The sequence below is a fragment of the Colossoma macropomum genome, unplaced genomic scaffold (genome assembly GCF_904425465.1).
Source record: "Colossoma macropomum unplaced genomic scaffold, Colossoma_macropomum, whole genome shotgun sequence".
NCBI lineage: Eukaryota > Metazoa > Chordata > Actinopteri > Characiformes > Serrasalmidae > Colossoma > Colossoma macropomum.
The window spans coordinates 29414785-29441385 of record NW_023494796.1 but is presented as its reverse complement, the minus strand read 5'-3'; the positions used below and the strand labels follow the sequence as shown (position 1 = coordinate 29441385).

Genomic DNA, 26601 nt, shown 5'->3' with positions numbered 1-26601 from the left:
TTTGCTCATTTTCTGTAAAGAACATATAAAATAACCCATTTTCAATTGTTATGACTGTATTGATTTAACTGAGCTAACTATCAAAAATTAGTTGCCTGTAATTGATTATCGTGCTAACTAATAACTCTTAAGTTCTTTCTATTTTAAATGTTTTTCCTAATGTTAAGTGTATTGATGTAATATTCATGTGGACAGGTTTAATTATGTACCAACTCACCTCAGCTGCCTCGCAGATTTCTTTCCCATGAGCATCTAAAATGGCTAAAGGAGATATTTCTGAGAATAGACGTAAGATGATCTACTTGAATGAGGAAGGAAAAAGTCAAAGGACAATAAATAAAAACAAAACAAAACAGGTGTTCAAAATATGAATATTAAATGAAGCTGCAAACTTGCTTCAGATCTGAAAAAATCCACAGGCGTTTCTTCCACTATGAGAAGGCCACTCAGTGCTGTGGGTCTGAAAGGATGTGTAGCTGTCAGGTTGAGTAATTTTGTGAGATTTGTGGCCAAAGCATTGCTTTAAATATGACAAAAAGATGTTTTTTTTGGAGAATTGTTATAAAGAGAGTCCTAAAATCAGTGCTCATGACTACAGCAGGTACTTTTCAGTTACTTCCATCACTGACTGGCATTTATGTCTTTGACTCACGTCCATATTTTCACTCTATTTCCTCACTGCTCACCATAAAACTGCATACTTATTATACATTAAAGCTCTCATAGTCCCCTGTTTTACCATTTCGTTGGTAACATCATGAGATATTATTAGTTTTGGCTCAATTTCCAAGCCTACCATTTCCCGGTGAAGCCTCGGCGGGACAGTACGCCCAGGTGATCCTTGTACCCGTTTATGGCCTTATGTACTGTAAATGGGGCAGGACTAAAGGTGCAATGATAACTCAAGGCATCTGACTTAAGGGAACTCATCTCTGAACGTTACTTCATACGTGATTGTTCATGGAATAGCAGGACGTCATGGAGGAGTTGAGGAACAGAGGTCAAAAGAGAGAAAACAGGCACAGGTGCAGTCAAATCAAACTTCTGAGCTTTGTAATGAATATTGCATTATATGGCTTAACATTGGTGAACTTGTAAAGACATGAACAGTACTTACTTTCTGTATATTTTCAGATACAGATTGATCCTAGTTTTTTGTTTTAATTAGACTTGTAATGTCTATCCTGTAAAGTCTATAATGAAAGACACTCCAGCGTTTCTCATCCTCATCTCTATCTGCCGTGTATGTAGCGTATAGTCAGTTACCATAGACCATGTTTCCCTGTACATAGTAACAGAACAGAAGATCTGTTGATTCGAAACGCTGTTATAAGAAAAGCCAGTGGGCCAAAGTGTCATCACCTGTCCTTTAGCTTCTACTATGAGTGTATTTTGAGTGAATAACTGTTGATTTTAGGTCCACTCGCATTATTTTAAGTGGTAGCCAAGTGTATATTACAGATGTAGCCTGACAAACACTGAATTATACCTTTAATCTTAACGCGGGACTGTAAATTGGAGGGTATTTTTTGGTGGTATTTATTGGTTATGAATCAATTGGGTCAGTGAGGGCCGATAGAGGGCAATATATTCTGCCGATACTGCAGTGCAGTTTGTTAGCTTGACAAAAAAAGTTTTACTTGTTATCGCAATGATACTGCAGTGGATTTTTATTAAGTCCCAATTAAGACATAAAACTTTTTAAGACATAAATATATATATAAATATATATCTGTTGTTGGAGGAAACCTTGTATTTTCAAAATGATAACTTTACAGGAGAAGGAAAAAACATACTTTACTTTCAATGTAAGTCAATGGAACCAGACGTCTTTCCAAGCAATTTTGGGTCATTTCCTTTAGTCTACACATCATGAAATTTACATACAATGTGAAGAGCAACAGTCATTTTCAAATTATGTCAAAAACTGAAAAACGATAAAAATGGAGTCACAAGGTTTTCTTCTGAGAAAATATGTTATACAATATATAAATGGCATTTTGACTCTAACTTACTCGGTAGTCTATAAGACTGATTCATTTACAATTCAGCTAATTTTATGCAATATTTATTAAGTTAGTAAATATACCAATAATATTATAAGCTTTTTTTTATCTCTACTAATGTTTACAATAAACATATCATTTGATATAACCAGATTTATATAACTCAGTGCTGTGACAGCCATTCCAGCCTGTTTTGTTCTTGGATCCAAAGGCAAAGAAAAGAATCCGTGTGTAAGTGTGTGAAACGATGCTGAAATAGTTAATATACAGTGCTATAATTTATGAATTTATAATCTTGATCAGATGTTCATAGTCATGCCAGGTGAAAGGTCTTTTTCTGACCCAGTAGAAAATAACTCACCACTGACTGTTCCAATCGGTCCTCGACCTTAAATGACAACACTGATGATTTTTCAGTCGTATTTATTACAGTGAGTTACAGAAGCTGCTTGTAAGGACAATGAACAAGTGTACACATTTACACCAAAATAGACCAGAAAAAAGATGAAAAAGTACATAGTTTAAAGTGTCATTTTGTAGGTTTACACTGCGTTCTGTCTCAGTTAAACCTTATCAGTTATGTTATAAATCAGGTAATCTAACAAATATTTTGATATTAAATTTCCAATAAGGCCTACGTAAAACTCTCTCAGGCATTTTGATGAATAATCAAGAGTTTAGAAAGGACTTAACAGAACCATATAAACCATACAGCCTTTCAAAGATTCCAGAATTCTTTCTTGGACAAGAATAAACTATGACGCCTTTAAAAGAGCTTAAATATGTACAGTAATCTGCAAAAGCCTAAGGCTGCCATGAACGCTGTTCACAGTAATTTGTCTTAGCCAGAAACGAACACTAATATTTATTCCAATAAATACAAATAAACATGAATACAGTAGAAGGGTTTTTAGAAAGTTATTATTGTTTGTTAGAAGGTTGCAGTTCGAAGGACACGGGTTTGGTTCCTGACGTCTCACTGAACTCCAGCCATCGCATGGATTTGTTCAGTTCCATCAGCAGCACCTGATTTAACTCAAGCAGAGCTCGGAACTGGTGAAGCTACTACAGACATCAAATCAAAATGTGTTTGTTTTATTTTGTTTTGCCTGTGTGAGCTTTATACATCATTTTCTTAAAGGCTTAAGACTTGCAGGCAGTACTGTACACAGTCATAGGCAAAAGTTTGAACACTGCTGGTCAAATTATGTTTTGTTGATTAAAAATAAGCACGTCCTCTACAGGAAACAATGTTTAGTGTAATGGAAAGAAATAAAGTATAAAAACGGACACATTTTTTTTCAGCAAATAAACTTATTTTCACCAACAAAACGTGTAATTAGACCATTTTGCAGACGACTATAAGCCCCATGTGGTGGAAATGCATATAACAGGGTGTGTCTATCAGGCTCTGGTCCTCACTGTAAGAGAGACCAGCAGGAGAATTTAAAACATTTTAATGTTCAAACTGACGATTCGTCCGTAAGGTACATTTTAATTGAATATTTTGTTTTAATCAGGTAATCGTGACAGGCCTGATCAGTACTCAGCATCTAACCATGGATGATGTGCTAATGTCTTTTACAGGGACACATGGGATCCCTTTCAGCTGAATCCCGTCGGGGCGGAGAAAGAAACGAAAAGAACATGTTTTCGGATAATGCAGTCCTTCATGGCCGTGCTGGTGGGCCTGCTGGTCTTGACCAGCGCCGTCATCAGCAAGGTGAGTGATTTTAATAACTAGAAGGGGAAAGTTTCTGAACAGACTTTCAGTTGGCTCGACAAAGCTGGTGCTGAGCTATCCTAGGTGGTTGCCAAGGTGTTTCTAGGCCGTTAGTGTGCTATCCCAGGGGGTTGTTGGCCCGTTAGTGTGCTTTCCCAGGGGGTTGTTGGCCCTTTAGTGTGCTATCCCAGGGGGTTGTTGGCCCGTTAGTGTGCTATCCTGGGGGGTTGTTGGCCCGTTAGTGTGCTATTCCAGGGGGATGCTGGGCCATTAGTGTGGTATCCCAGGTGGTTGCTGGGCCATTAATGTGGTATCCCAGGTGGCTGCTGAGGTGTTGCTAGGCCATTGCTGTGGTTATCCCAGGTGGTTGCTAAGGTGTTGCTAGGTCATTGCTGTGGTTATCCCAGGTGGTTGCTAAGGTGTTGCTAGGCCATTGCTGTGGTTATCCCAGGTGGTTGCTAAGGTGTGGCTAGGCCATTGCTAAGGGGTTGATCTATATCCTTTTTATAACATAAACTCCTGTCATCTTTCTCTCATGTTGTGTAATTCATAGGTTCTTCCCTGTTTACTGAACAGAGCAGAAACCCTTCTTTACAACAGCCTGTTTCTGTTTATTCAAATCAAGTTATCCAAGCCCTGATATGGAGACGTTTGTCTCCACAGAAACGTACAAGGGTTAAGGGAGGGATTTATGAGGGGACTGAGCTGCGGGTACTTTGTCCTCTGTTATCTTCGGTGTCTTCCTGAATGTTCTCAAACACAAAACCCGAAGGTCTATGATAGATTGAAGGAGAACTCCATATAGAGTTCATAACGTGTTGCATGGTGCTTAGATAAGGTTAAGGTAATCACTTAACAACTTTGAATAAGGAAGTAACTGTAAGAAGATAAAGATCATATGCAGCATATAAAAATGATGCATCATCTTATCTCTTGTGGTTTGACATATGTCTGTGACAGTAATGTAGTCCCAAGAATACGTATATATATATATATATATATATATATATATACACACACACACACACATACATATGTATACATATATATACATATATATATATATATATATATATATATATATATATATATATATATATATATAAAACATTCATCAAATATACCCCCTTAAGCACCTTTCAGTTGATAGTTCTTTAAAAACTCAATAAAACCACTTAACTGAAAGGTTCTTTAGGGGACCATCAGTGTTTTTGTCTGTTGCATTCCTCCAAAGAACCCATTTTGGAACCTGTATAATTTAAAGGGTATAATAAAATTACTTTTTTTTCATTTTTGCTTGAGGTTAATAGTTAATAAAATGTTATAGTTAATAAATAGTTAACAAACCTCACAATGAAAATCTTATATTACATTTTTGAATTATGTGTAAAATAATAATTTACACATACATTCTGTTCAGTACGTTTGACTTCAAAGGGGGAGAAAATGTCTGTGTATGTCAATTTAAATCACTGAGATGTAAATAGTTATTCATAGTAGTTTGATGTAAAATCGTGCGTTGTAGAGAAAATTTCTTGTATTTCTTTATAGTGGTGGTGATAGGAACCAGGGGTCACAATGTATATGATCCATTATATGTAACGTTGATGATGGTAAAATAGTGACAAACCTGGACAAACTTGCATTTTCTTTGGGTCTTATTTTGCCTTACAACACTCTCCATGTACTTTTAGTAAAATAACAATCCACAAAAAAAAGAGTCATTAAACTCTTCAACGTCTGGTTCCTATCACCACCACTGTGAACAAATCAGACTCTGTAAGTTTCTCTAGAACGAAGCATTTCACACCAAACTGTTTTTATATTTTAAACTGCTTTAATAATGGAGGATTTCCACGAATTCTTATTTAACCTCTTATTCTCCAGGGTATATTTTGGTTTGTCCATCTGAATTTAAATGACCAAAACGTAAGGCAAATTATTCAGTAACAGAATTAAATAAATGTACATTTTTATTTATTTATTTATTTTTTTAAAAGCTCCCCTCAAATTAACAGAATGTGTTTTATGATCACACATATTTCTATATGCTTAGAATTTACTGCTGAAAGCAAAAAATCTTAGACGCTCTTTGTATTATTTTATAAAAATAATTTGTACAGAGCAGATCACTAAGAGACGCCATCTGTTTATAGTTTATAGCCCAGATTTGTGAAAAAATGGGTCGACTTTCAGTAGAAAAAAATTGTGTGTTCAGCTTCTTTTATTATAAGGGTTTAAAATTACATCACCCATCTATTTGACTAGAAAGAAGACAGTTACAGCTCTCATATGACCCCCACCTTTTGAATGTAGCTTATGAAATATGAAAGTTATGAAGAATATGACAAAGTGCGTTTCGGAACCACCGGTGGTCTCAAGGATTTGAAAAGGTTAATGCAGTGAGTTTTTTGCAGTTTAAAACAACCTAACTCACCTGATCATGTTGCAGGGTTCGATGCTGACCCTCGTCACGCTGTCCAGCCCATATTCACTGAGGAGCTCTACAGACAGGCAGTTCTACGCGCTTCTGCTGATGTGTATCGTGGTGACACCCAACCTGCTGGTGTTCCTCAAGTGTCTGTGGAAATGCACCTTCAAAAGTTATGTCGCACCCAACATGAAGACCATGGGCATTGTGAGTTGAACTCATTTTAAATGGATTCAACACATGCAACCATAACTGTTATATGTTGATTTAGAATGCATATACAGGCTGAGTGACCACATCTAGAGTGATGAATGCCATTTTTTGCCTTTCTTTAATTCTGGTAGTTGTAGATTGTATACACCTCCTTGTTTCTACACTTATTGTCCACTTTATCATCTCTACTGACCACACAGGAGCTCTTTGTAGTTCTACAATTACAGACTATAGCCCATCTGTTTCTCTGCATACTCTGTTACCCCGTTCTACAAAGGTCGGGAACCTCACAGGACCCCCTCAGAACAGGTTTATTTGGGTGGTGGATCATTCTCAGCACTGCAGTAACACTGACATGGTGGTGGTGTGTTAGCGTGTGTTGCGCTGTTCTGAGTGGATCAGACACAGCAGTGCTGCTGGAGTTTTTAAACACTGTGTCCACTCACTGTCCACTCTATTAGACACTCTTACTTTGTCAGTCCACCCTGTAGATGTAAAGTCATTCTCCAGTCCTTCATCAGTGGTCACAGGGCGCTGCCCACAGGACACTGTTGGCTGGATATTTTTGGTTGGTGGACTATTCTCAGTCCAGCAGTGACACTGAGGTGTTTAAACACTCCAGCAGCACTGCTGTGTCTGATCCACTCAGACCAGCACAGCACACACTAACACACCACCACCACTTCAGTGTTACTGCAGTGCTGAGAATGATCCACCACCCAAATAGTACCTGCTCTGTGAGGGTCCATGGGGGTCCTGCCCACTGAAGAACAGGGTAAAAGGGGGCTAACAAAGTATGCAGAGAAACAGATGGACTACAGTCTGTAACTGTAGAACTATAAAGTGAAACTATATGGTCAGTGGAGCTGATTCAATGGACAATGAGGTGGTTTTAATGTTAATGTCGCGGCTGATCACTGTATGTTGATCATTTGTTACTAAGATGGCGGTGATCGAGGTCCTGGTTGCCGTGGGGACGGCGGTGCTGGTTCTCATCGTGATGCCTCAGTTCGATGTGCTCACCAACCTCTTCATTTGTGGAGGCGTCTGCATTCTCACCTCCATCCTGCAGATAGTCTTCCGACTCCCTCAGGAGCGCTGGATGATCATCTTTCCCGTTTGCTCCCTGATTCTGGTGCTCATCGGCTACACCCTGCTGGCCGTCGACTACTACGTGCGGATATCGTCTCACGTCGTGGACCAAGACGAAAATAGTTACATGTACGTGGGCATCGCCATATTCACCTCTCTGCTCATCTCTCTTAATTGGTGGGAGAACTCTCTGCAGGCCAGCAACAACATTCAGGAGATGCTGAGCGAGCTAGACGGCTTCAGAGACTTTGTGTTTATGATTACCAGCCTGCTGAGGATCGCCGTCACTGTCGGCATCTACTTCCTCTATTACGGCCTGATTGCTAATCCCCGCATCGACTTTGCGGAGTACTCACACATAAAAGACGAGGCCCTTCAGGTAGGCCTCGGCCTGTTTTTCCTGCAAGCCTTCTGCTCAGCCGCCTGCCATTGGTTCGGAGTGGTGGCCTGCAAGATCCACGCGGTCAGGATGAGCTTTGCCTTTCCCGTCTCCTTGACAGGCCCAGTCACTCTGATCATAGGCCTTGCGCTTTTCTTGACCAAAGCAGGCAACTTAGATGTGGGCACCCATATCATCTACGCCAACTACACGCCGATCGACAACCCCTTCTTGGACTTTTGCGCTGGTCTGAAGAAGCTGCAGAATAGCAACACCACGTCGGTGGTCCTACTGGAGCTCTCCAACAGCATCTGCAGGACCTCGCTGAACAGCCACTACGCCCTTTGGCCTTTCTCCATGCTTGTGCTGGAGGGATTCTGCATGTGGCTCGGGCTCATCGCGTGCACTTACTACGTCTGGAGCATGAAGGTGCCACGGATCGAGCGAACCTCTCAGCTCTTCGTGCGCCGCCTCTACGAGTCGGCCTTCATTAACCAGTCTCTGCTGCTGAACATCAAGATGAAAGTGAAGTACCCAGACAGGTAACTCGTCTGACTTTACTTCGTTTGAACAGCGCTATGATCTTGAAAAGTAGCCCTTTTCGAACTGGGTTAAGGTTAAATGAGGACCGACCAGATCCACGACGCGAAGCCAGTATAAATCAGCAATTTGTAAACAGGAAAAATTGGAATTGGATTTTTGCGCCACACATTTTTGCTCCATTACAGCAGTTTTAATAATGTGAGCCAAGTAAGGTCACTCACACTGTATTACTATACTGCTGCTGCATCTACACCAAAATAGCCAATTGTCTTTCATTTTACATTTTATTTAAATAGGCAACTGATTTTCCATTTGCAAATTTAAAACAGCAGTTTGGCCCATTAAAAAACTAATATTGTTATTTATTTATTATTGTCATTTTGGCTAATGGCATGTATTGAGCATTTGTGATTCATTTAACCCACATAGTGTACGTTTCTAATTGAAAAGCTACTAAAAATCAGCCAAAAAATCATCAATTGGCCAATTTAACTGTAAAGAAATTGGAAGTTCATGATCAGTGCATCCCAAGTATTTACAAATCTGATAATGATTCCAGAGTGAATTGTCCTGTAATTTACTAATGTCTTGTCATTCAGGTGTAAAAATGAATATCAGTAAAGCTTTAACAGCACTGACCATAACAGCACTGACAAACAAAAATTTCTGAAATATCGTCCACTGCCACTTTAATTTCAAAGTCACATTGTATGTAGAACTTTACAAATATTGCATTCATATTTAATTTTTTTTTTATTTTAAAATGAACATGTTTTCTAAGTAACACCTAAGCTGTTTCAATAGTTTGGGGACATTGGGGAAATGACACCCATACTTTATCCCATGTGAATCAGCCGACCAACCTAAACCTCTTACAATAAAAGTAATCAGAGTTGAATTTTGTTTTAGGTGAAATTTATATGTTCCTTTTCATTTATTTCAGCATTGATGAAGCAGAAAACTGTGTGATTTATCTGTGTGCGACAATGTGGCACGAAACGTACGATGAGATGCTTAAGATCCTCACTTCAATGTTCAGGTATTTCTGTCTTCATTTGCTTATTGTTAGTGTTTATGTTGTTTGTGTAGAGAACGTGGGTCTGTTTTGTGTGTGTTGTAGGTAAAAGTTTGATTAAATATTTTGTTGATTTTCTAAGTGAAAATAAGTCAGCACATCCTGTACAACTTAAAATGTCATTTTCCTGCTAATTTTATATACACGAGTTATATTTATTTGTTTAAGATATTGCAAAAAACTGAAACATAAAAAAATGCATTTACGTTTTTTTTTTTCCCCCAATATGTTAAACTCAGCCAATAAACAGTAATTGTGCATTAAAACATGTCACTTAAAAAAATCAACAAAAACATGGAATTTGTCCAGCGGCGCCCAAACGTTCGCATACAACTGTATATCTAAATCACTTTCTGCTTTGTTTTCAGACTGGACAGGTACAGAGGTGACCCAAAACACGAGCACCAGAATGCTTTTGACTTCGAGTGCCATATTTACGTTGATGACGCCTTCGAGCAAGATGACAAAACTGGAAAGAGGCTTGTTAATTCATATGTGGATGATCTAATACACGTTGTCACGGAAGTGTACAGGTGATAAAATCCTGTCTTTATGTTTGCGTCACATAAACATTGATAACTTCTTTACTTCGTTGTGTGTCTATAGGCTGTCAAAATGCCTGAGTGTTTTAATGGCTACTGCATGACTTTTGATCAATTGTTTTTATAAATGAAATACTTTGAGTTTTAACTGCTTTTAATGAGAACTATTACTGCTGCCTTACTCTCTTTCTTCAGAGTGTTCACTAATAAAGAGCCGGACGAGGTCTCCATCATTGAAACTCCGTACGGCGGCCGGCTTGTGTTCGTCCTGCCGGAGGGAAATATGTTGTACGTCCATCTCAAGGACAAGCAGCTGATCCGAAACAAGAAGAGATGGTCACAGGTGAAGTATTAGGGCTGTGAAGATACACAATATTCACAACACGGTCTGATTTTTGTACCACATTACTACTGTAACATCCTGTTTTTCTCTGTTTCGGCCTTTGTCTTGTTATCTGTCTCACCTGTCTCTTGTCTGTAGCTCTGCCCTCTCATTACTCCCAGGTGTTTCTAGTCTGGTCCATGTCTATTTAAACCCCTGCTTGTGTGCTTTTTGTTAGCTTGGTGTTTGGTTCTCTCAGGCCCTGTATTGGTTATCTCTTTGTTTGTTTTCTAGTTTCTTTGTGTCTCTGTTTTTTGTTTTCTTTATTTTGTTTAGTAATGTTCTATCTTCGTTTCGTCATCTTTGAGGATACCTTTGTGTCATTGGTTTGTATGAAAACCAATTGCCAAACCGAGATAATACCTAGTAAAAGTCGAATTAACATAAATAAGCACTTTTCTTAGAAGGCTAATAAATTTAAGCAAACACAAAATACAACATATAGTATGAGCAAACAGAAGTAAATAGCATGTTGCTTCCACATGTGTATTTTAGGTTATTACTTATATTTGTAATGCAATTCGGGTACTTCTATCACTTGTATTATTAATGTAATCAGTAAGTTCTACATTCTGAGCAATTGCTCATATATATAATGCAATTCAGTAGCTTTTACTTTCTTGTATTACTTGTGTTTAAATGCTATTTTCTTTGCAGATAATGTACATGTACTATCTGCTGGGCTGGAAAGGATATATAGTCAAAAATCCCCAAAAAATAACTGTAAGTTCACTCCTGTGGTGTCCTCTACTGGTACCACATTTCAATACTTAGGCGTAAATTATACAATAAGCAAAAAACATAGTTTTTCATGGTGATTCTTCTCCGGTTTGTCACTAACAGAGGCAGAACAATCCATGCCGCGCTAGTCTCGTATCGCTGGACGGACAGGCTTTCCTCCTGCCGAATTATGACAATGACAGTAAAAGAAAATACATATCAGATGACAACACCTACATCTTGGCGTTGGATGGAGACACAGACTTCCACCCCTCCGCTGTGATCTTATTGGTTGACCGACTTCGAATGTATGCCAGTGTGGGCGCTGCTTGTGGAAGGATTCATCCAACTGGAATGGGTAAGAACTAGTTTTGCGTAATGTACTGAAGGTTTAGTGCTTTTTCAGTACTATAATACAGCATTTTCAATTCTTTATTTCCATACGTTAACACTACGCTGACTTGTTCTGTATATCAGTGCTGTCAGAACAAAATCTTGAATCTCCAAAATGGTAACTTTACAGGAGAAGGAAAAAACATACTTTACTTTTAATGTAAGTCAATGGAACCAAACATTTTTTCAAGTAATTTTGGATTATTTCTTTTGGTCCATTCATCATGAAATTCACACACAATGTGAAGGGCAACAGGCATTTTCAATTTAGGTCAAAAAATGGAGATGCGAAGTTTTGCTCTGATAACAGCGATATGTGACTCACAAACAATACATGCTAATTTGACTCAGATAGGCAGACACTCTCATTAGAATATGTAAAACAGCTCATTAGCATATGGGATGGTGTGTGACCTTGCGCCCTTAGAAGGTATAGCCCATTTAACCTATGTGTGATGAATGTCCGGCTACATCTTATGTCCTTCTCTCGCTGAATATGAAAATCAGAGATGTTAATTAATCTATAACAGTTGGAATATTTCTACGTGTTCAGTCAAGTAAACATTGAGCGTTCACATGATGAGGCATTGAAAATATTTTGCCGTAGATTTTTTCAAGCATTTTGATAGCACACTTGGTATTAGTATAGAAATTTTTTTTTGGCAAAGCTCTCCTGACTAGCTTACATGTGACTGCAGGGCCGATGGTGTGGTATCAGAAGTTCGAGTATGCTGTGGGTCACTGGCTCCAGAAGACAGCAGAGCACGTCTTTGGCTGTGTGCTTTGCAGCCCTGGATGCTTCAGCTTGTTCAGAGGATCTGCTCTGATGGATGACAATGTCCTGAAGCGATATACCACCAAGTCCACCAGAGCTTCTGAGTACGTCCAGTATGATCAAGGTAATCTGCCCTCCTTATCGTTTCACCAGGATGTGTCATGAACAAATTAGCATAGACATGTCATTAACTTATGATTGTGGTATGGGGGAATTTTTTACGCTATTTAGGACTTTATACTGGGGGTGCAACCTTGTTGTGCCTGATACCAGCATCAGAAACCATTGAAAACCATACATGAAGTGAGCAAAACACAGGTGCAAAATCTGAAGACTATCAGGCCTTCAGTTGGGGCCATAGATGGATGGATGGATGGATGGATGGATAGATGGATGGATGGATGGATGGATGGATGGATGGATGGATAGATAGATAGATAGTATTCAAAGCTTGCAACAAACAGTTTTATTTTATAGTTTTATGGCGACTCTTTCTGTTAGGACCAATGGGAGAGCTTGCTTGGCTAAACCCTGATTGGACAATTTTCTGTTTGCCATTTCAAGATCTTAACCCTTTTGTTTCCATCCAAAACTTTACAATACAATAACAGTACTACTGCTTATAAAAAACGTTAAAAATAACGCGCATGGGTCCTTTTGGAGTATGTTGCCTTGTGGCAACATTGTGCGACAATGAGAAGAAATGATGTAGAGCCGTGTTCCCTGAAGTGGTGAGACCTGGCTTGTGAGTGGCTAAATCCAATCCACTGTCACACAATGTTTCTTCTGGGCAACAAACATATTTTTGCAAATTCTCATAACAAAAACTGTTGATACTGAATGTTAAAAAAGAGGTTTAAATGTGCCCACTAAGAGATAGTATGACCTAATACATGCTTTTTATTGACTTACTCTTCTGAACTCTTCCTTTTATTGTTAATCATATTGTTGTCTTTAAATATGTATAATATTATTATTAACAGAGGAAAATTAGTTTGTTGCCCTGAGGCAACATCGTGCAAAAGAGGATTAAAGTTATCGGCTAAATGAAATCTAAAGCATTATAGATGACACTGAAAGCAGTGAAGGAAGAAATGAAATATGTGACCATGTTTGAAAAGAATGGATGGGTATAATGTATGGGAAAGAAAGGTATCAAATGAGGCCAAGATGTTATCTAATAAGTGTAGTTATATTCATATGAGCCCCACCATCCCTGCACCATCGACACTGACCCATGGAATATATGGTCACCCTATTTACATTGCATTTTCAGGTGAGGACCGTTGGCTTTGCACACTGCTCCTCCAGCAGGGTTGGAGAGTGGAGTACAACGCTGCCTCAGATGCCTTCACCAACGCTCCCCAGGAGTTTAAAGAGTTCTACAACCAGAGACGGCGCTGGGGTCCCTCCACCCTCGCCAACACTCTAGATCTCCTACACAGTGGAAAAGAGACTGTGAAGAGGAACACCTCCATATCTATGCTCTACATCTTCTACCAGATCTTCACCGTGGCTTCCTCCATTCTCGGACCTGCCTCAGTCACCCTGATGGTCGCAGGTCAGTATAACCGTGCATTGCGGACCAATTACTGTGGTAAAAGTGATATTAAAGGAACCTTGAAATGCTTTAAAAGGTATTAGGTGGTTTTTCAGTGGTTAAAGGAGCCAAGAGACTAAACAGAACAAGTGTGGAGGACTCAAACCAGCAATAACATTGCTGCAATAACATCATCTGTCAGCTGTTGGCCTTCAGATGAAGGCTTTAAACCATATAATGCAAGAAGAGGATAAAAAAAAATAAATGTCCTAAAGGGCTCTTGGCTTGGATGTACAGTTTTAGAAACAACGTTGTGTGGAGGTTCTTTCAATTTAAAAAGCTTTGTCTTACATCTTCATACAAAAATGATTCTGTAAAGAACCATCCATTTAAACCCATCCATATTTTAGGAAACCACAAGTTGTTCTTCTATTTGTTACAACCCGGTCTGGACACAGGACACCACTGAAACCAGAAAATGGCAGGTTTATTTTCTTCAAAAGTTCAGACACAAGATGGAGTGATGGCTTCAGGGATGAGCGTATGCCAAAATAACAAAAACTATAGGTGGAGTAACTGGCGAGGAAGGATTTGGCAAAACAAAACAAAGGATTTGAAAGCAATACAAAACAAAAATACAAAAAGCTGACCGATCTCCCTGTTTTAAAACCAGGAGAAAAGATGATGGAAAAATCAAACGGCACTCGTCTTCTACTTCCCAAACGTTCACGGAGAATTCCAAAGAATCTGACAAAGATTTCGTGAAATTTACAAGCAACGTGAAACGAAGAGTGTTTTGAAGAGTGCAGGCTGGTCTGGACAGGTGTTCTTCCAGGTCCTGTCAAAGGGAAGAGAGCCCTGAACATTTTCTGTTACGGCCTGGTCTAGGGTTTGGGGGCTCGTCCGGGATATGAACCCGGGACCTCTCGCTTGATTATGTCTGTTTGTGCTTCGAAGTCCTACACAATGGTCGGTAGTTGTGTCTCGATTGAATAGTATTTTGCCAAATCCTTCCACGCCAGTTACTCCACCTATAGAGAGACAGAGAGGGAGGTATAGTACACAAGCGGAGAGGAGAAAAGAGAGAAAACACACAGGCATGTTGACGGCATATGGCAGGGGTCACCAACCTTCCTTCTGGAGATCCGCTCATCAAATCCAGCCTAACAAGGACTTCTGAAGACCTTAATAAACTTCAGCAGTTGTGACAGATCGTAGTTGCAACCAGACTCTCCAGAAAAGTAGATCTCCAGGACCAGGGTTGAGCCGAGATGCTGTGGATATTGATTCGTTAGTTGGCTGGGCTCCAAGCTAAAGTAATCACCATTCCTCATCTACATTTTATGGCTTCTTTACTTACAGATAGTTCCTTATGTTGTTGAAGTATGGGGGTGAAAGGTTTCTGTAGACAAGTCACATTTCTTGCCATGAGGTTTAAGAGACTCGGCCGTCTTTATCTGCCTAATCCCACGTTGTTCAGTCATTCACAATCAGTCACAATCACTATGTGGATGCTCTTCACGTTTATAAAGGTTCTTTGCACTCAAAGCTCTCATTTATAAAATTCCTGAACTACTGAAAGGTTCTTTAGGAAGCCAAACATGCTTTTTTTACTACTGCATCCCTCCAAGGAACCAATTTTGTCACCTCAGACTACGTTTACGCAATACACAGTATCACAATGTGTAGTTTTTCTAAGATTTGGGACAATCCCATTTCTTATTTTTACCCCTACCCCTTGTTTTCCAGTGTCTGTCACCTTGCCTGTTGGAACTGAGTTACAAGGGGCAGTGGTTAAAGTCTTTCCTATAAAATGGGACCCTCAAATAAAAAGAGCATCACTTCATTAACAGCTACCAGCGCTGCTCTGTAGGCGACCCTGCCAGTCTGCAGTGACAGCAGAGGAGGGTAAAGTTCAGCTCCTCACTGCTGGGCTTTAGTTACATTTAGGGAATCACATGCCTTCAAAGAGGGGGCAATTATTTATTATCGCTTACCCCTAATTCTTTGGTGACACAAAGCTGAAGTCAGATATTCACCAGCTTCTTGTTCGAATTTTCCCGTTCCACCTTAAATGGAGCAGAAAACACCCTACCCCTCTATCTAAACTAAAATCGGGACACCGTACCTCTAGGCATGAATGCACAAAACGGAGGGGTAGGGCTAAGTAGTAAGGCGAGGGATGAAATGGGATTGGGCCTTGGTCATCTGGAACAGATGATGCACCAGCACTGACACTTCATTCAAGGAAACAAAAAAGACTCACATTTGGTTGTTGTAATTTGGCTGGGTTCGAGACTGAGTAATAAACACATTTCACCATTCGTCATCTACATTTTATGGTTTCCTTACTTCAAATAGTTCCTTATGTTGGTGGGGTGTGAGGATAAAAGGTTTCTGTAGACAAGTCATGTTTCTTGCCATGAGGTTTTAAGGGACTCAGCCATCTTTATCAGCCTAATACCGCATTGTTAAATCATCCACAGGTATTACAGCAGCAGCTGGACTACATAATCTGATCTATAATCTTGCTAAGAGGTTTGTTCCTTCTTCTCTTTTTAGGGGCTTTCCAGTTTGTGTTCGCTATCTCAGGCACTTTGTCCATCATCATCGCTGTCATACCTCCAATCGTTTATATGCTCATTTGTTTCGTGACAAAAGCCAACTTCCAGCTCACCATAGCGTCCATTCTGAGTGTCCTGTATGCGTTTCTGATGACAGCATCCTTCTTCGCCATTATTGGTAAGTATGTTCAGACTTTTATTTGTCTTGATGTCAGAGTGTTGGTTGAGTGCTGGCTAAGTGTTCATAAATCAATTCTGAAAAAATTTGGACAGCATGTCCAATCTAAGTTGACCTGCATTCAAAGAAAAACAGTACCAAGACATTTAAAGGCTCGTGACATTGCCAAAATATGCATCAGCAAACAATCCAGAAGTTAAAGAGCAGCGTTCCTCAACATGTGCAAGAATATAAGGTACTTCACCTTCTGTGGTGCATAATGTCGTCAAAAGATTCAGGGAACCCACAGAAATCTCTGTGCTTAAAAGGCAAAGCCATTAACCAAAAACTGAATGCCCATGACCTTCAACCACTCAGATGGCACTGCATGAAAAACCGGCATGCTAAATTTACCTTTAGCATGTTGTATCCTGGGGTTTCAGTCATGTGATTTTTCTGTTGCGGCCACCATATTTGGGACCGAATCCCACTTAAACTGACGGAAAGCCACCACATTTGTGTTCTCCTGATATATTTATCTCATACACAGTCCCTCTCCCTATTCTAGAGAGTCTCTCAGAGCATTTAAAAGCACAGAAGCCCACTGGCTTTTTACGTCAGGGTGGGTAAAGGATCCCATGGTGTTCATAAAGAGGAGAAACACTCTGTCATCATAGGAGGAACGACATCAGCTAATTAACACAGATGTGATCAATACTGACCTTTAGATAACTTTAGCTAATGTTATCAGCCAAGAGATAAACAGTCGTCCCCCTAACGGAGCTGCAGACAGCCGGTATAACTTTACTCTCTGTGTCTGGAGATTTAAATGATGTCTGAATGGAGAAACATAAACATTAAATATCAGACTGAATGTTGTGGGTCAGAAAACGACGTCGTGTTTCGACAGACGTGATTCTGTAAGTTTGCTAGTGCAGTTAATTCAGAGTTCAGCTCCAGTCCTGAAACCTCTGCACTGCATAACTGTGAAAACACTGAATTAAAGGTCTTTCGTCGTTCTCGGCTTCTGAGGCGTCTTGCAGGTGAATCAGTCACAGAGCACAGCAAAGTGAAGGCATCATGCAGCGCAGTCACTCCCTCATTCGTCCTTAAAATGGCGGCGACTATACAGTGTGAGGTATATGATGCAAGAATAGATGGTGTGTTGTTGGAGGGTTTGTTTGTTCCCTTTTTTATTGTCTAAAAACAATAAAAAGACCCTGGTTTAAAAATGCTTTGCTTTCAAGATGGATATCACTGTATGTAATACTTTATCAAACTATTGTCAATAAGCAACTGTTTGTCACTGCTTCCACAAAATGTAAGTTAAGGCTGCACTGTGCACAGTGGAAGCTGAATGTCAACAATGTCCAGAACTGCCAACAACTTCTTTGGACTCGAGCTCATCTAAAGTGGACTGATGCACAGTGGAAACGTGTGTTGTGGTCTGATAAGTCAACCTTTCAGACTGTCTGTCGAAATAATGGATATTGTGTTCTCCAAAGAAGAAAAAGACCTTCCAGATTGTTACCAGTATAAAGTTCAAAATCCACCGTCTGTCCTGGCATAGTGGTGTGTTAGTGCCCGCAGCAGGGGTGACATGTTTTGGGTTTTTGTTTACAGGAAGAGCTGTCTGAAATTGTTGCCCATGCAAATTAGTGGTTTGATATGGCAGACGCTGGACTGTGCCTTTGATATACCTGTAACATTCTCACTGTGTCCACAGGTGACATGATAAAGGAAGAAACATTCATCACACCTACCGGGATATTCCTGATCTCCATGACTGTCCTGTACCTGATCACAGCAATACTGCACCCCATGGAGTTCGGCTTGATCATCTACGGCCTCATGTACTTCATCTGCATTCCCAGCGGCTACCTCCTTCTGACCATCTACTCCCTGGTGAACATGAACATCGTCTCCTGGGGCACTCGAGAGTCTAACAAGGACAAAGCGGAGAAGAAGCACAGAGGAGTCCTGTGCGACCGCAACTGCAAACTCTGCTGCTGGGACGTGAGCATCCAGGTCACCCAAGAAACGGAAAATTTAGTCCTCCAGCAAATCCAGCAAGCGGTTAATACGAACGCTCCAGCTGCCCAGACAGAGATGAAGGAGATGACCACGCAAGAAAGTCAAAAACACTCTGAAATTGACAAGAACGCTGCTGAAAACAACAAAAATGTAGCCAAGAAGACAGAAGACACCAAGAAACCTCTCTCCAAACACAAGGACCTGGATTCAGATTCTGAGAAAAGGTAAAAAATATTTACTGAAATGAATCTGAAGCAAGTATAATTCACCTTTTTTTTGTTGTGCACATAAACTTTTGCTCCCAATTAATGGCAGAATGCAACAATTCTTAGTTACAGCGAGGGTGAAAGCAGCATTGAGAAAAAAGACATCGTTGATGACGATGAGGATGACAGCGATAGCGACAACTTCACGTATGACGATCAGGAGGAGGAGGAGAAGGAGGTTGTCCCTGAGAGTGGTGAGTCCAACAAAACCTTAAAATCTGTACATTAGATTAGTATATGGGTACTTGGACTGCACTGACTTGCCAATTTATTAGAAACACCTACACTGTATCTACACTCCAAGAAACACCTACCATATAAGTGCACTTTGTAGGTTTATGAGTACTAAGTGTAGCTTATCTGTTGCTGTTCACTTAATTTATCCCTCCTTGCAAAAAAATGGGACCACCGTAGGACCACTGATTACATACTTGAGTGGTAACTCAGCAATCCCACCAGCATGTTAGCCTGTGTTGGTCTGGAACATGTTTACAGGTCAAGCAGCATCACTGCTGGGTCAAGAATAGACCACCAACCAAATATACCCATTCAACAGCATGCTGTGGTCAGGGCTCCACTCTTAAAAAAGAGAATTTTTTAATAAAGAAAATGGTTCTATATGGAACCTTAAACACTTTAAGAACCTATTGCATGATTAAAGGGTTCTTTGCAATCGTGAAAGGGTTCTACAGATTGATGGAGAACGTGCTGTAGGTGGTTCTTTATAGAACCTTTTTGAAAAGGGATCTGTATAGCGTTAGGGTTCTTCTGCTGTGACAAGCTTGACATTGTAACAATAGAAGAACCCTTTCTGGTGCTATATAGAGCCGTCTCTATCAATCTGAGGAACACTTTCATGATACAAAGAACCCTTTAATCATGCAATAGGTTCTTTGATTGTTTCTGGTTTTGTATGGAACCATTTTCTTTACAAAGGAACCCTGGAAGAACTATCCTTTTTAAGAGTGTAGATTTAAAATTTTCATTATTTTTTGTTTTTTATTTTTTATTTAGCTTTTAAGTTCTGTTTTCAATTCCAGCGTATTATCAGTTAGTTTTAAAAGTTCAATTTTAGTTGAATTTTGATTTTGTTTCAGTTTTTGTTTTGTTTTTTCAGTATTATGGTGAATATTGGGTCAGAAATTGACCGTGTTTCCTTCTGAAGAGTTTTGCAATGCTAAATTTACACAACAGTAGTCCACACTTAGCTAGATTGTTCAAAGACATTGCCAAAGACAAATTGGAATAAATTGGAAACAGCAGAGGACAGTATAGTTTTAATATTTTTGACAGGTATATTTTACTATAATAACCTTGACACCAACAAGGTAGATGTTTCTATAATAAAGTGGTCAGTAAATGTTTATCAGACCGTTTAATTTTACAAATGCATCACATGTTTGACTCTCACTGTTCATTTCACTCGACAGACTGGGTTCGGCCGGTGAAAGATGAATTTCTGAAGAAGCTCACCTATGCAAACCTGAAGAGGAACCTCCAGGAGCAGATTAAGTACACCCTCAGGAACAAGAACGAGGAAGACCTGTGTGAGGAGCTGGTGCAGATGCTGTCGGACACCGTCAACGAGGAGCTGAAGGACAAGGTGGGCCCGGAGGACATCCTTTCTGACAGCCAACTGGAGGAACTGCAGGATGCCCTGAACGAGTCGGCCAGGCGGATCCTGAAGACCAACCGTAAGAAGAGGCTGGAGGCGAGGGTCAAACGAGCTATTGAGAGAACCCTGGTGGCCCCTCAGGTTGAGAAACTCAGTGAGGTAATGATAGCATTGCTGTAATGGTATAATGTGATTACTCAGTTAAGGTAGATTAGTTGATTAAAAAAAATCATAGACTAAAATGGATCTTCTCGACAAATTGGCAGTGGTTAGTTAGCTGTTTGAGTGATAATGCATATTTTAAAAGGCTGATTTCCACACAAGGTTATATGCTTCCAGAGGCAGTTTGGAACGCCGTAGTGACTGATGCAACCTAAAAATAGGCAATTTTATATGCGGTATGGTCCTCAGCAATTGGCGCCCCCGCTCTGTGAGTTTGTGTGGTCTACTGCTTCGTGGTTGAACTGTTGTTGCTCCTAGATACTTCTGCTTGAAATTAAATGAACCTTTTAGCCAACTTTGTCTGAACACATCGGAATTAGACCTCCACATTTAACCCACCCGTGCAGTGAAACACCACATAGACACTAGGGGGCAGTGAGCACACTTGCCCGGAGCGGTGGGCAGCTCTATCCACAGCGCCCAGGGAGCAGTTGGGGGTTAGGTGTCTTGCTCAAGGGCACTTCAGTCACATACTGTCAGCTGTGGGGATCGAACCGGCGACCTTTCCGGTCACAAGGTTGGTTCCCAAACCTCCAGCCCACGACAATAGTATCACTTACAGTTGTCTGGGGCAGATCTAGCAGGGCAAATTTCACAAACTGGCTTGTGGAAAAGGTGGCATCCTATGTCAGTGCCATGTTTCAAGTCACTGAGCTCTTCAGTACAACCCACTGTTTGTCTATCAAGACTGCAAGGCTATGTGCTTGATTTTATACACCTGTCAGCAATGGGCGTGGCTGAAACACCTCAACACAATACTTAGTAGGAGTGTCCACATACTTTAGAATGTTGGCATGATCAGCAATTGTTAAGCCATGATTTATTATATTTCTGTCTTGTTTTTTTTATTCAAATGCAGGATGTTTAATCCAACATTCAAAAAACATTTTTAATATTTTACTCTGACTTTAAAAAACTAATTGGTGATGCCACAGCCATCCGTGAGTGAACATAATTAGTCTTAGCCGTAATTAGCCTCGCTCTTTCTGGGTGGAAACATTGGCAGTTAGCGCACTCTTCCAAGAGCGTTGACCTGTCCAGTGATGTTGTTTTAGCAGCAGTTTGAAAAAGTGAGATGGCTGGCCTGTCGGAGAAAGCTCACGTAAGCCTCGTGTGATAGAAGGAAACCTAATTGGAGGTGGGGTTTGTTTAATTTGGTTAAAATAGTGACTCAATCACTTGTCAAAATAGATTATAGATTACTGTCTAAAGCTAAAATAAGCCCTACACTCTCAGAAAAAAGGTACAACACTGTCCCTGGGGTGGGACCCTCAAGGGTACATCTCAGTACCTGTAGTCAGGGAACATAACTGAACCATAATCCACTGAAATGATATGTTCTAAGCTGTACTGACTCCACACACCCCGTCTCGTCTCCAGGCCTTTATTTTACTGTTCTGTTTTAAAACATTCAGTTATGAAAAGGTACAAATACGAACTTTTAATCTGGAAAAACTTATTTAAGGTTCACAATCAGACCTTAAAACCACTGTTGTACCTTTGAGGGAACATTTACATTGTTTGTACCTTGATGAATGAAAAATGTACCTGCACAGAACCTTTATTTCTAACAGAGTAGTGTAATTGCACTTAATATTTTTGTTGCCATTTCTGTTCCCCATACTCGACCAGGATGAGAACGATTTCTGGAAAAAACTGATCGAGCGCTACCTAGAACCCATTAATGATCCAAAAGGTCATAAGGAGGAAGTGGAGAGGGAGCTGAAGTCCCTAAGGAACAAGGTAGGACAGCTAATAAACAGCATTTCTCAAGCCCAGATCTAACATATGCGGTTCCTGGTGGACCTTTCACGAAACCACGTTTCTCTTCCAGGCCGTATTTCTGTACTTCATTGTGAACGTCCTGTGGGTTGTGGCCACGTTTATCCTTGAAGCCATTGGCAGCGACTTAATTACCATCAAGATCCCTAAATATTTACCCAACGGCTCTTTGTCTGATGAACCGCTGAAGGTGGAGCCCCTGAGTTTAATGTTCCTGCTGTCTTTTGCTGTTCTTCTGATCGTACAGTTCCTGGCTATGCTCTACCACAGGTACGACAGAACTCCACACTACAGATGTGCCTTGAATGACTTTCGCTGTTTTTAATGCTGGTTAGTGAACTTCTCTTATGGAGCTGTTTGCTGAGTCTCATGTCTGTCTTCTGTAACAGAGTGTACACCCTCATCCATGTGTTGGCCTACAGAGGCTCAGAGAAGGACTACAAGGAAAAGGATGAGGTGGGTAACCTCCCTGTGCTTCTAGTTCTTGTTCATTAACATAAGTAGGTTAATGGTAGGTATTTTGGTACTTTGGTACTTTACAGTACTTTGGTATAGACCTACGTGTTAACCAGGGTAAACTGTATGTAGTCTGGTACTTTGGTACTTTACTGTACTTTGGTATTGACCCAAGTCTTAACCAGCATAAATAGTATGTATTTGGGTTCTTTGGTACTTTACAGTACTTTGGTATTGACCCAAGTCTTAACCAGCATAAATAGTATGTATTTGGGTTCTTTGGTACTTTACAGTACTTTGGTATAGACCCAAGTCTTAACCAGCGTAAATAGTATGTATTTCAGTACTTTGTGTAGATCCAAGCCTTAACCATAGTAAACAGTATGTATTGTGGTACTTTGGTGTTTAGTACTCTCTTATACACCCAAAAGTATCAAGGATAGCAACACTAGATAAAGGGAAAGCTTAAAAGAATGTTTTGGCAAAAAATCTAGTTTACCCAACTTTCCACTTATCCGAAATGTAGTTGATCAGTCAAGACATGTTTGGCGTCCAAATTTCGCTACATTAGTTTAGCGCTGGAGCTACAAGGCTAACAGTAGATGCCAATAATCACCCAAATCTCTGTAAATACACCCCAAACCACATCCAGGCCTTCATTAAGGTTACATAAACATGAGAATGTGGTTTAGGACACAGTAGGACTGAGGAATTTGACCTCACATTCACACTTATCACGCGGACTATAGACTGCGTTTGCGATTTGGGTGTCTGTTGACTTCTGGTGTTTGTTAGCAACATTATCGTCATAGCTTTTGGTTTGGCTGACTGACTACAGTGGAAAATTACACCACTTTGCTTCTTTTTCGCCAACCTGTTAACTCTGAGCATTCACTCCTGTTCAGGACGATGAGATGATGATCCTGGAGAATCGGCTTGCAGATGGCGTCGTCATCTCCGGTGAAGACTTTTGACGAAGGACTGAGAAAACGTTCTGTGGATCTTCCACGTTTGCATGTTTACTTACATTTGCACTTTTGGACGTCAGTCTTTCACAAGGGCTTACACTTTTATCGTACAAGTTTTATTGTACTACCACTTACATGGACACATTCTAATCCAATCCAGTTAAAAGTTAGTCAAAAATGTGAAAAATGGGGAAATAAAACGTATTGTAAGGGTCAGAGGAATACTTAAAACAGATTTTTTGATGCTAAAGGCAGATTTTAAGCCAAACTTTACATTCACTGTACTTGAATTTGTCATGTTTAACACATTAGGATTTGACAGTCATGTAGCTATTCTTTTCTATTAAAACAAAAGGGTGGAAAATATTTGATTAACAAGTCAAACAGACCTCGGTGAAAGGAGGATAAGCAATCGCTGGTCATATAATCATTTGCAGGCAGGCGCTGGCTGGTATGTTTATGACTGGGCTTCAGTTATCTGAGGTGTAAACCGTTAACCTAAATCACAGCTCACTGAATGTGTTGTGTCATCGTTATAAAGGTACAAAGTCACCAGGCTCTGTTAGATAAGACGGGCTGGGTTGGTTACTTTCAAAACAAGTCCCTTCAGTGGTGTCTGCTGTTTACTTTCTTAAATTTTTTTTAATTGCTAGCCAGACACTGAAGTACAACATGTTATGATAACTATATTTCCAGCCGGTAAAAGTCTGGCTGCCAAAGATCAGCAACTGTATAACATTGCTTTTAATTCAATGTTTGTTTTTTGATGGAGTGTGTAGATAATGGAGTTTACAGACACACAGTGGTGTGAACGACAAAGTTGCAGAATTTTAGCTGTGCATAACTGTATTTTTATGTCAATAAAATTCATCATGAACATTTTTTTTTGCAAATATTTGTTTTTAATAAACATATAACCAAGTGCAATGTACAAAGCAATAGTGGGGAAAAATGTTTTATATATATATATATATATATATATATATATGAAACATCACAGCCATTCATGTGAGAAAAAAATGACAAGAATCCATATGTTGTGATATTGCTAACTGAAGCCACTCATTGGTCAGTGCAGCAGCCAGGTGTGGCAACATACAGGCTGTTTGCATAGTTTGACGGCTCCGGAAAAGTCCAGTCATGTAATCGCAGAAAGATTTTGCTTACAGAAAAAAGCATAATCAAGAAGACATTACATTATAAAGAACAGCACTGCAATTTTAGCACCGCTGCAAAATTGCAAGAATCATACCTACACTTAACGTCCATCGAGCATGTATTTGGTTTCAGTGTCGCTCCCAAAGTGTTGTGATGCATCTCGCGGGCGCTGCGTTACACTCTGCTTGCTGTTTCTGGGACAGCATTCTGTTTTCACACAAGCGCAGACTGAGCGAAAGGAAAGAAATCAGAGTAAGAGTTTACATGCATTGAAAACCCATTTTGATCTATTATTGCCAGATTTCTAGACTTTAATCTGATCTAAGAAATCAGTATGCCTTTTACATGACTACTTAAAAGTCTGATAATGATCGGATTATTAAGTGCATATAAACACACTCAATGTGAACTAGCCAGGCTAAAGTAGAGCCTCCACAAGGTGTGTGGGTGGGTGAGTGGGTGTGTCTGGATGAGTTCTAACAGTCAACTTTTTGGAACTTTTTATTTGCAGGTTTGACAAAAACATGCTGTAGATGTCAAATATAGTAATATATTACAGTTTATTGTGCTGTCTGCTGATCTACTTAGTGGACTAAAATAGTTATGTTTGACAGCCTCTTTTTACTAATCATATTTGTATTAATGCAAGTATTTTATGTATTTAGATTGGAAAGCTCTTCTGGCTCATACAACATAGAACTGTATCTTATTAAGTGTATTTTGCATTAATTCACCAGACTTTTTAGCGACTGTTACAACCAGTCCCATCCGTCTGTGACAATGAACCCCGTTTATAAGGGTTAGTTTGTGTTCTCATAATTTTTGGCTGAATTGTTCACAAACAGTGAGTGTTGGAAACAAAGCTCAGGTTTTCATTTGTGGTAGAGATGTCTAGGTTGCTTGAGAAAAAAGTTAATAGTTAATTAATCTTTTTATTATTTAGCAAAAACTATGTTACGTTGTGCCCCAATCTCCTCTGCTTCTGAATGTGGCTATACACTACATATCCCAGCAGTCCACACTCTGAATTCTATCGCTGAGGGGAAGTATTTGAATACTCCAGTGTGGCTGCCTCCTGCCGACATACTTGGCAGTTTCCCAGTCAAATGTTTGACCTGTAAATGAGTTTTATGAATGTTACATAAATATATGTAACATTGGTCAACACTGGTCACCCAGTGGGCCAGTTTACTTAATTATAGACGAACTATGTCCGGTTAATTTCAGTAGCTTTTATGGGGCCTTTGTGTCGGTGGTCTCCACCCCTGGTCCTGGAGATCCGCCTTCCTTTAGAATCTATTTCCAACCACAATCTGCCACACCTGCTCCAGCTAATCAGCTGCTACAGATGTCCGTGATTGGCTGGATCAGCTGTTTTAGTGCTGGGTAAGAAGGAGTTCAGATGCAGGTTGGAACTAAACTCAGATGTACTGCAGTGATCCTGGTCCTGGAGTTTTCTACAGTGTCTCGTAAAGGGGAACTCCACCATTTCTACAAATTTTCTGTGTAATTCACTGGTTGAGACGTAAGCAGAGTCATTCAGAGTGGTTTGGTCTGAAATGGTT

The 26601-nt window shown here is 39.9% G+C and overlaps 1 protein-coding gene across 1 annotated transcript; it reads left to right on the top strand.

Moving 5' to 3' along the window:
• The first annotated feature begins 885 nt into the window (after window positions 1–885).
• chs1 (chitin synthase 1) lies at window positions 886–24759 on the top strand. The gene is made up of 19 exons (XM_036583271.1): window positions 886–1025; window positions 3594–3729; window positions 6182–6367; window positions 7317–8386; window positions 9331–9426; window positions 9831–9995; window positions 10200–10347; window positions 11044–11109; window positions 11230–11464; window positions 12198–12398; window positions 13551–13835; window positions 16377–16556; window positions 18262–18793; window positions 18902–19029; window positions 20266–20609; window positions 22305–22415; window positions 22507–22724; window positions 22844–22910; window positions 23816–24759. The coding sequence occupies exons 1-19, from the start codon at window positions 979–981 to the stop codon at window positions 23882–23884; spliced, it is 4284 nt and encodes a 1427-aa protein (XP_036439164.1). The 5' UTR covers window positions 886–978; the 3' UTR covers window positions 23885–24759.
• Window positions 24760–26601: the final 1842 nt, after the last annotated feature.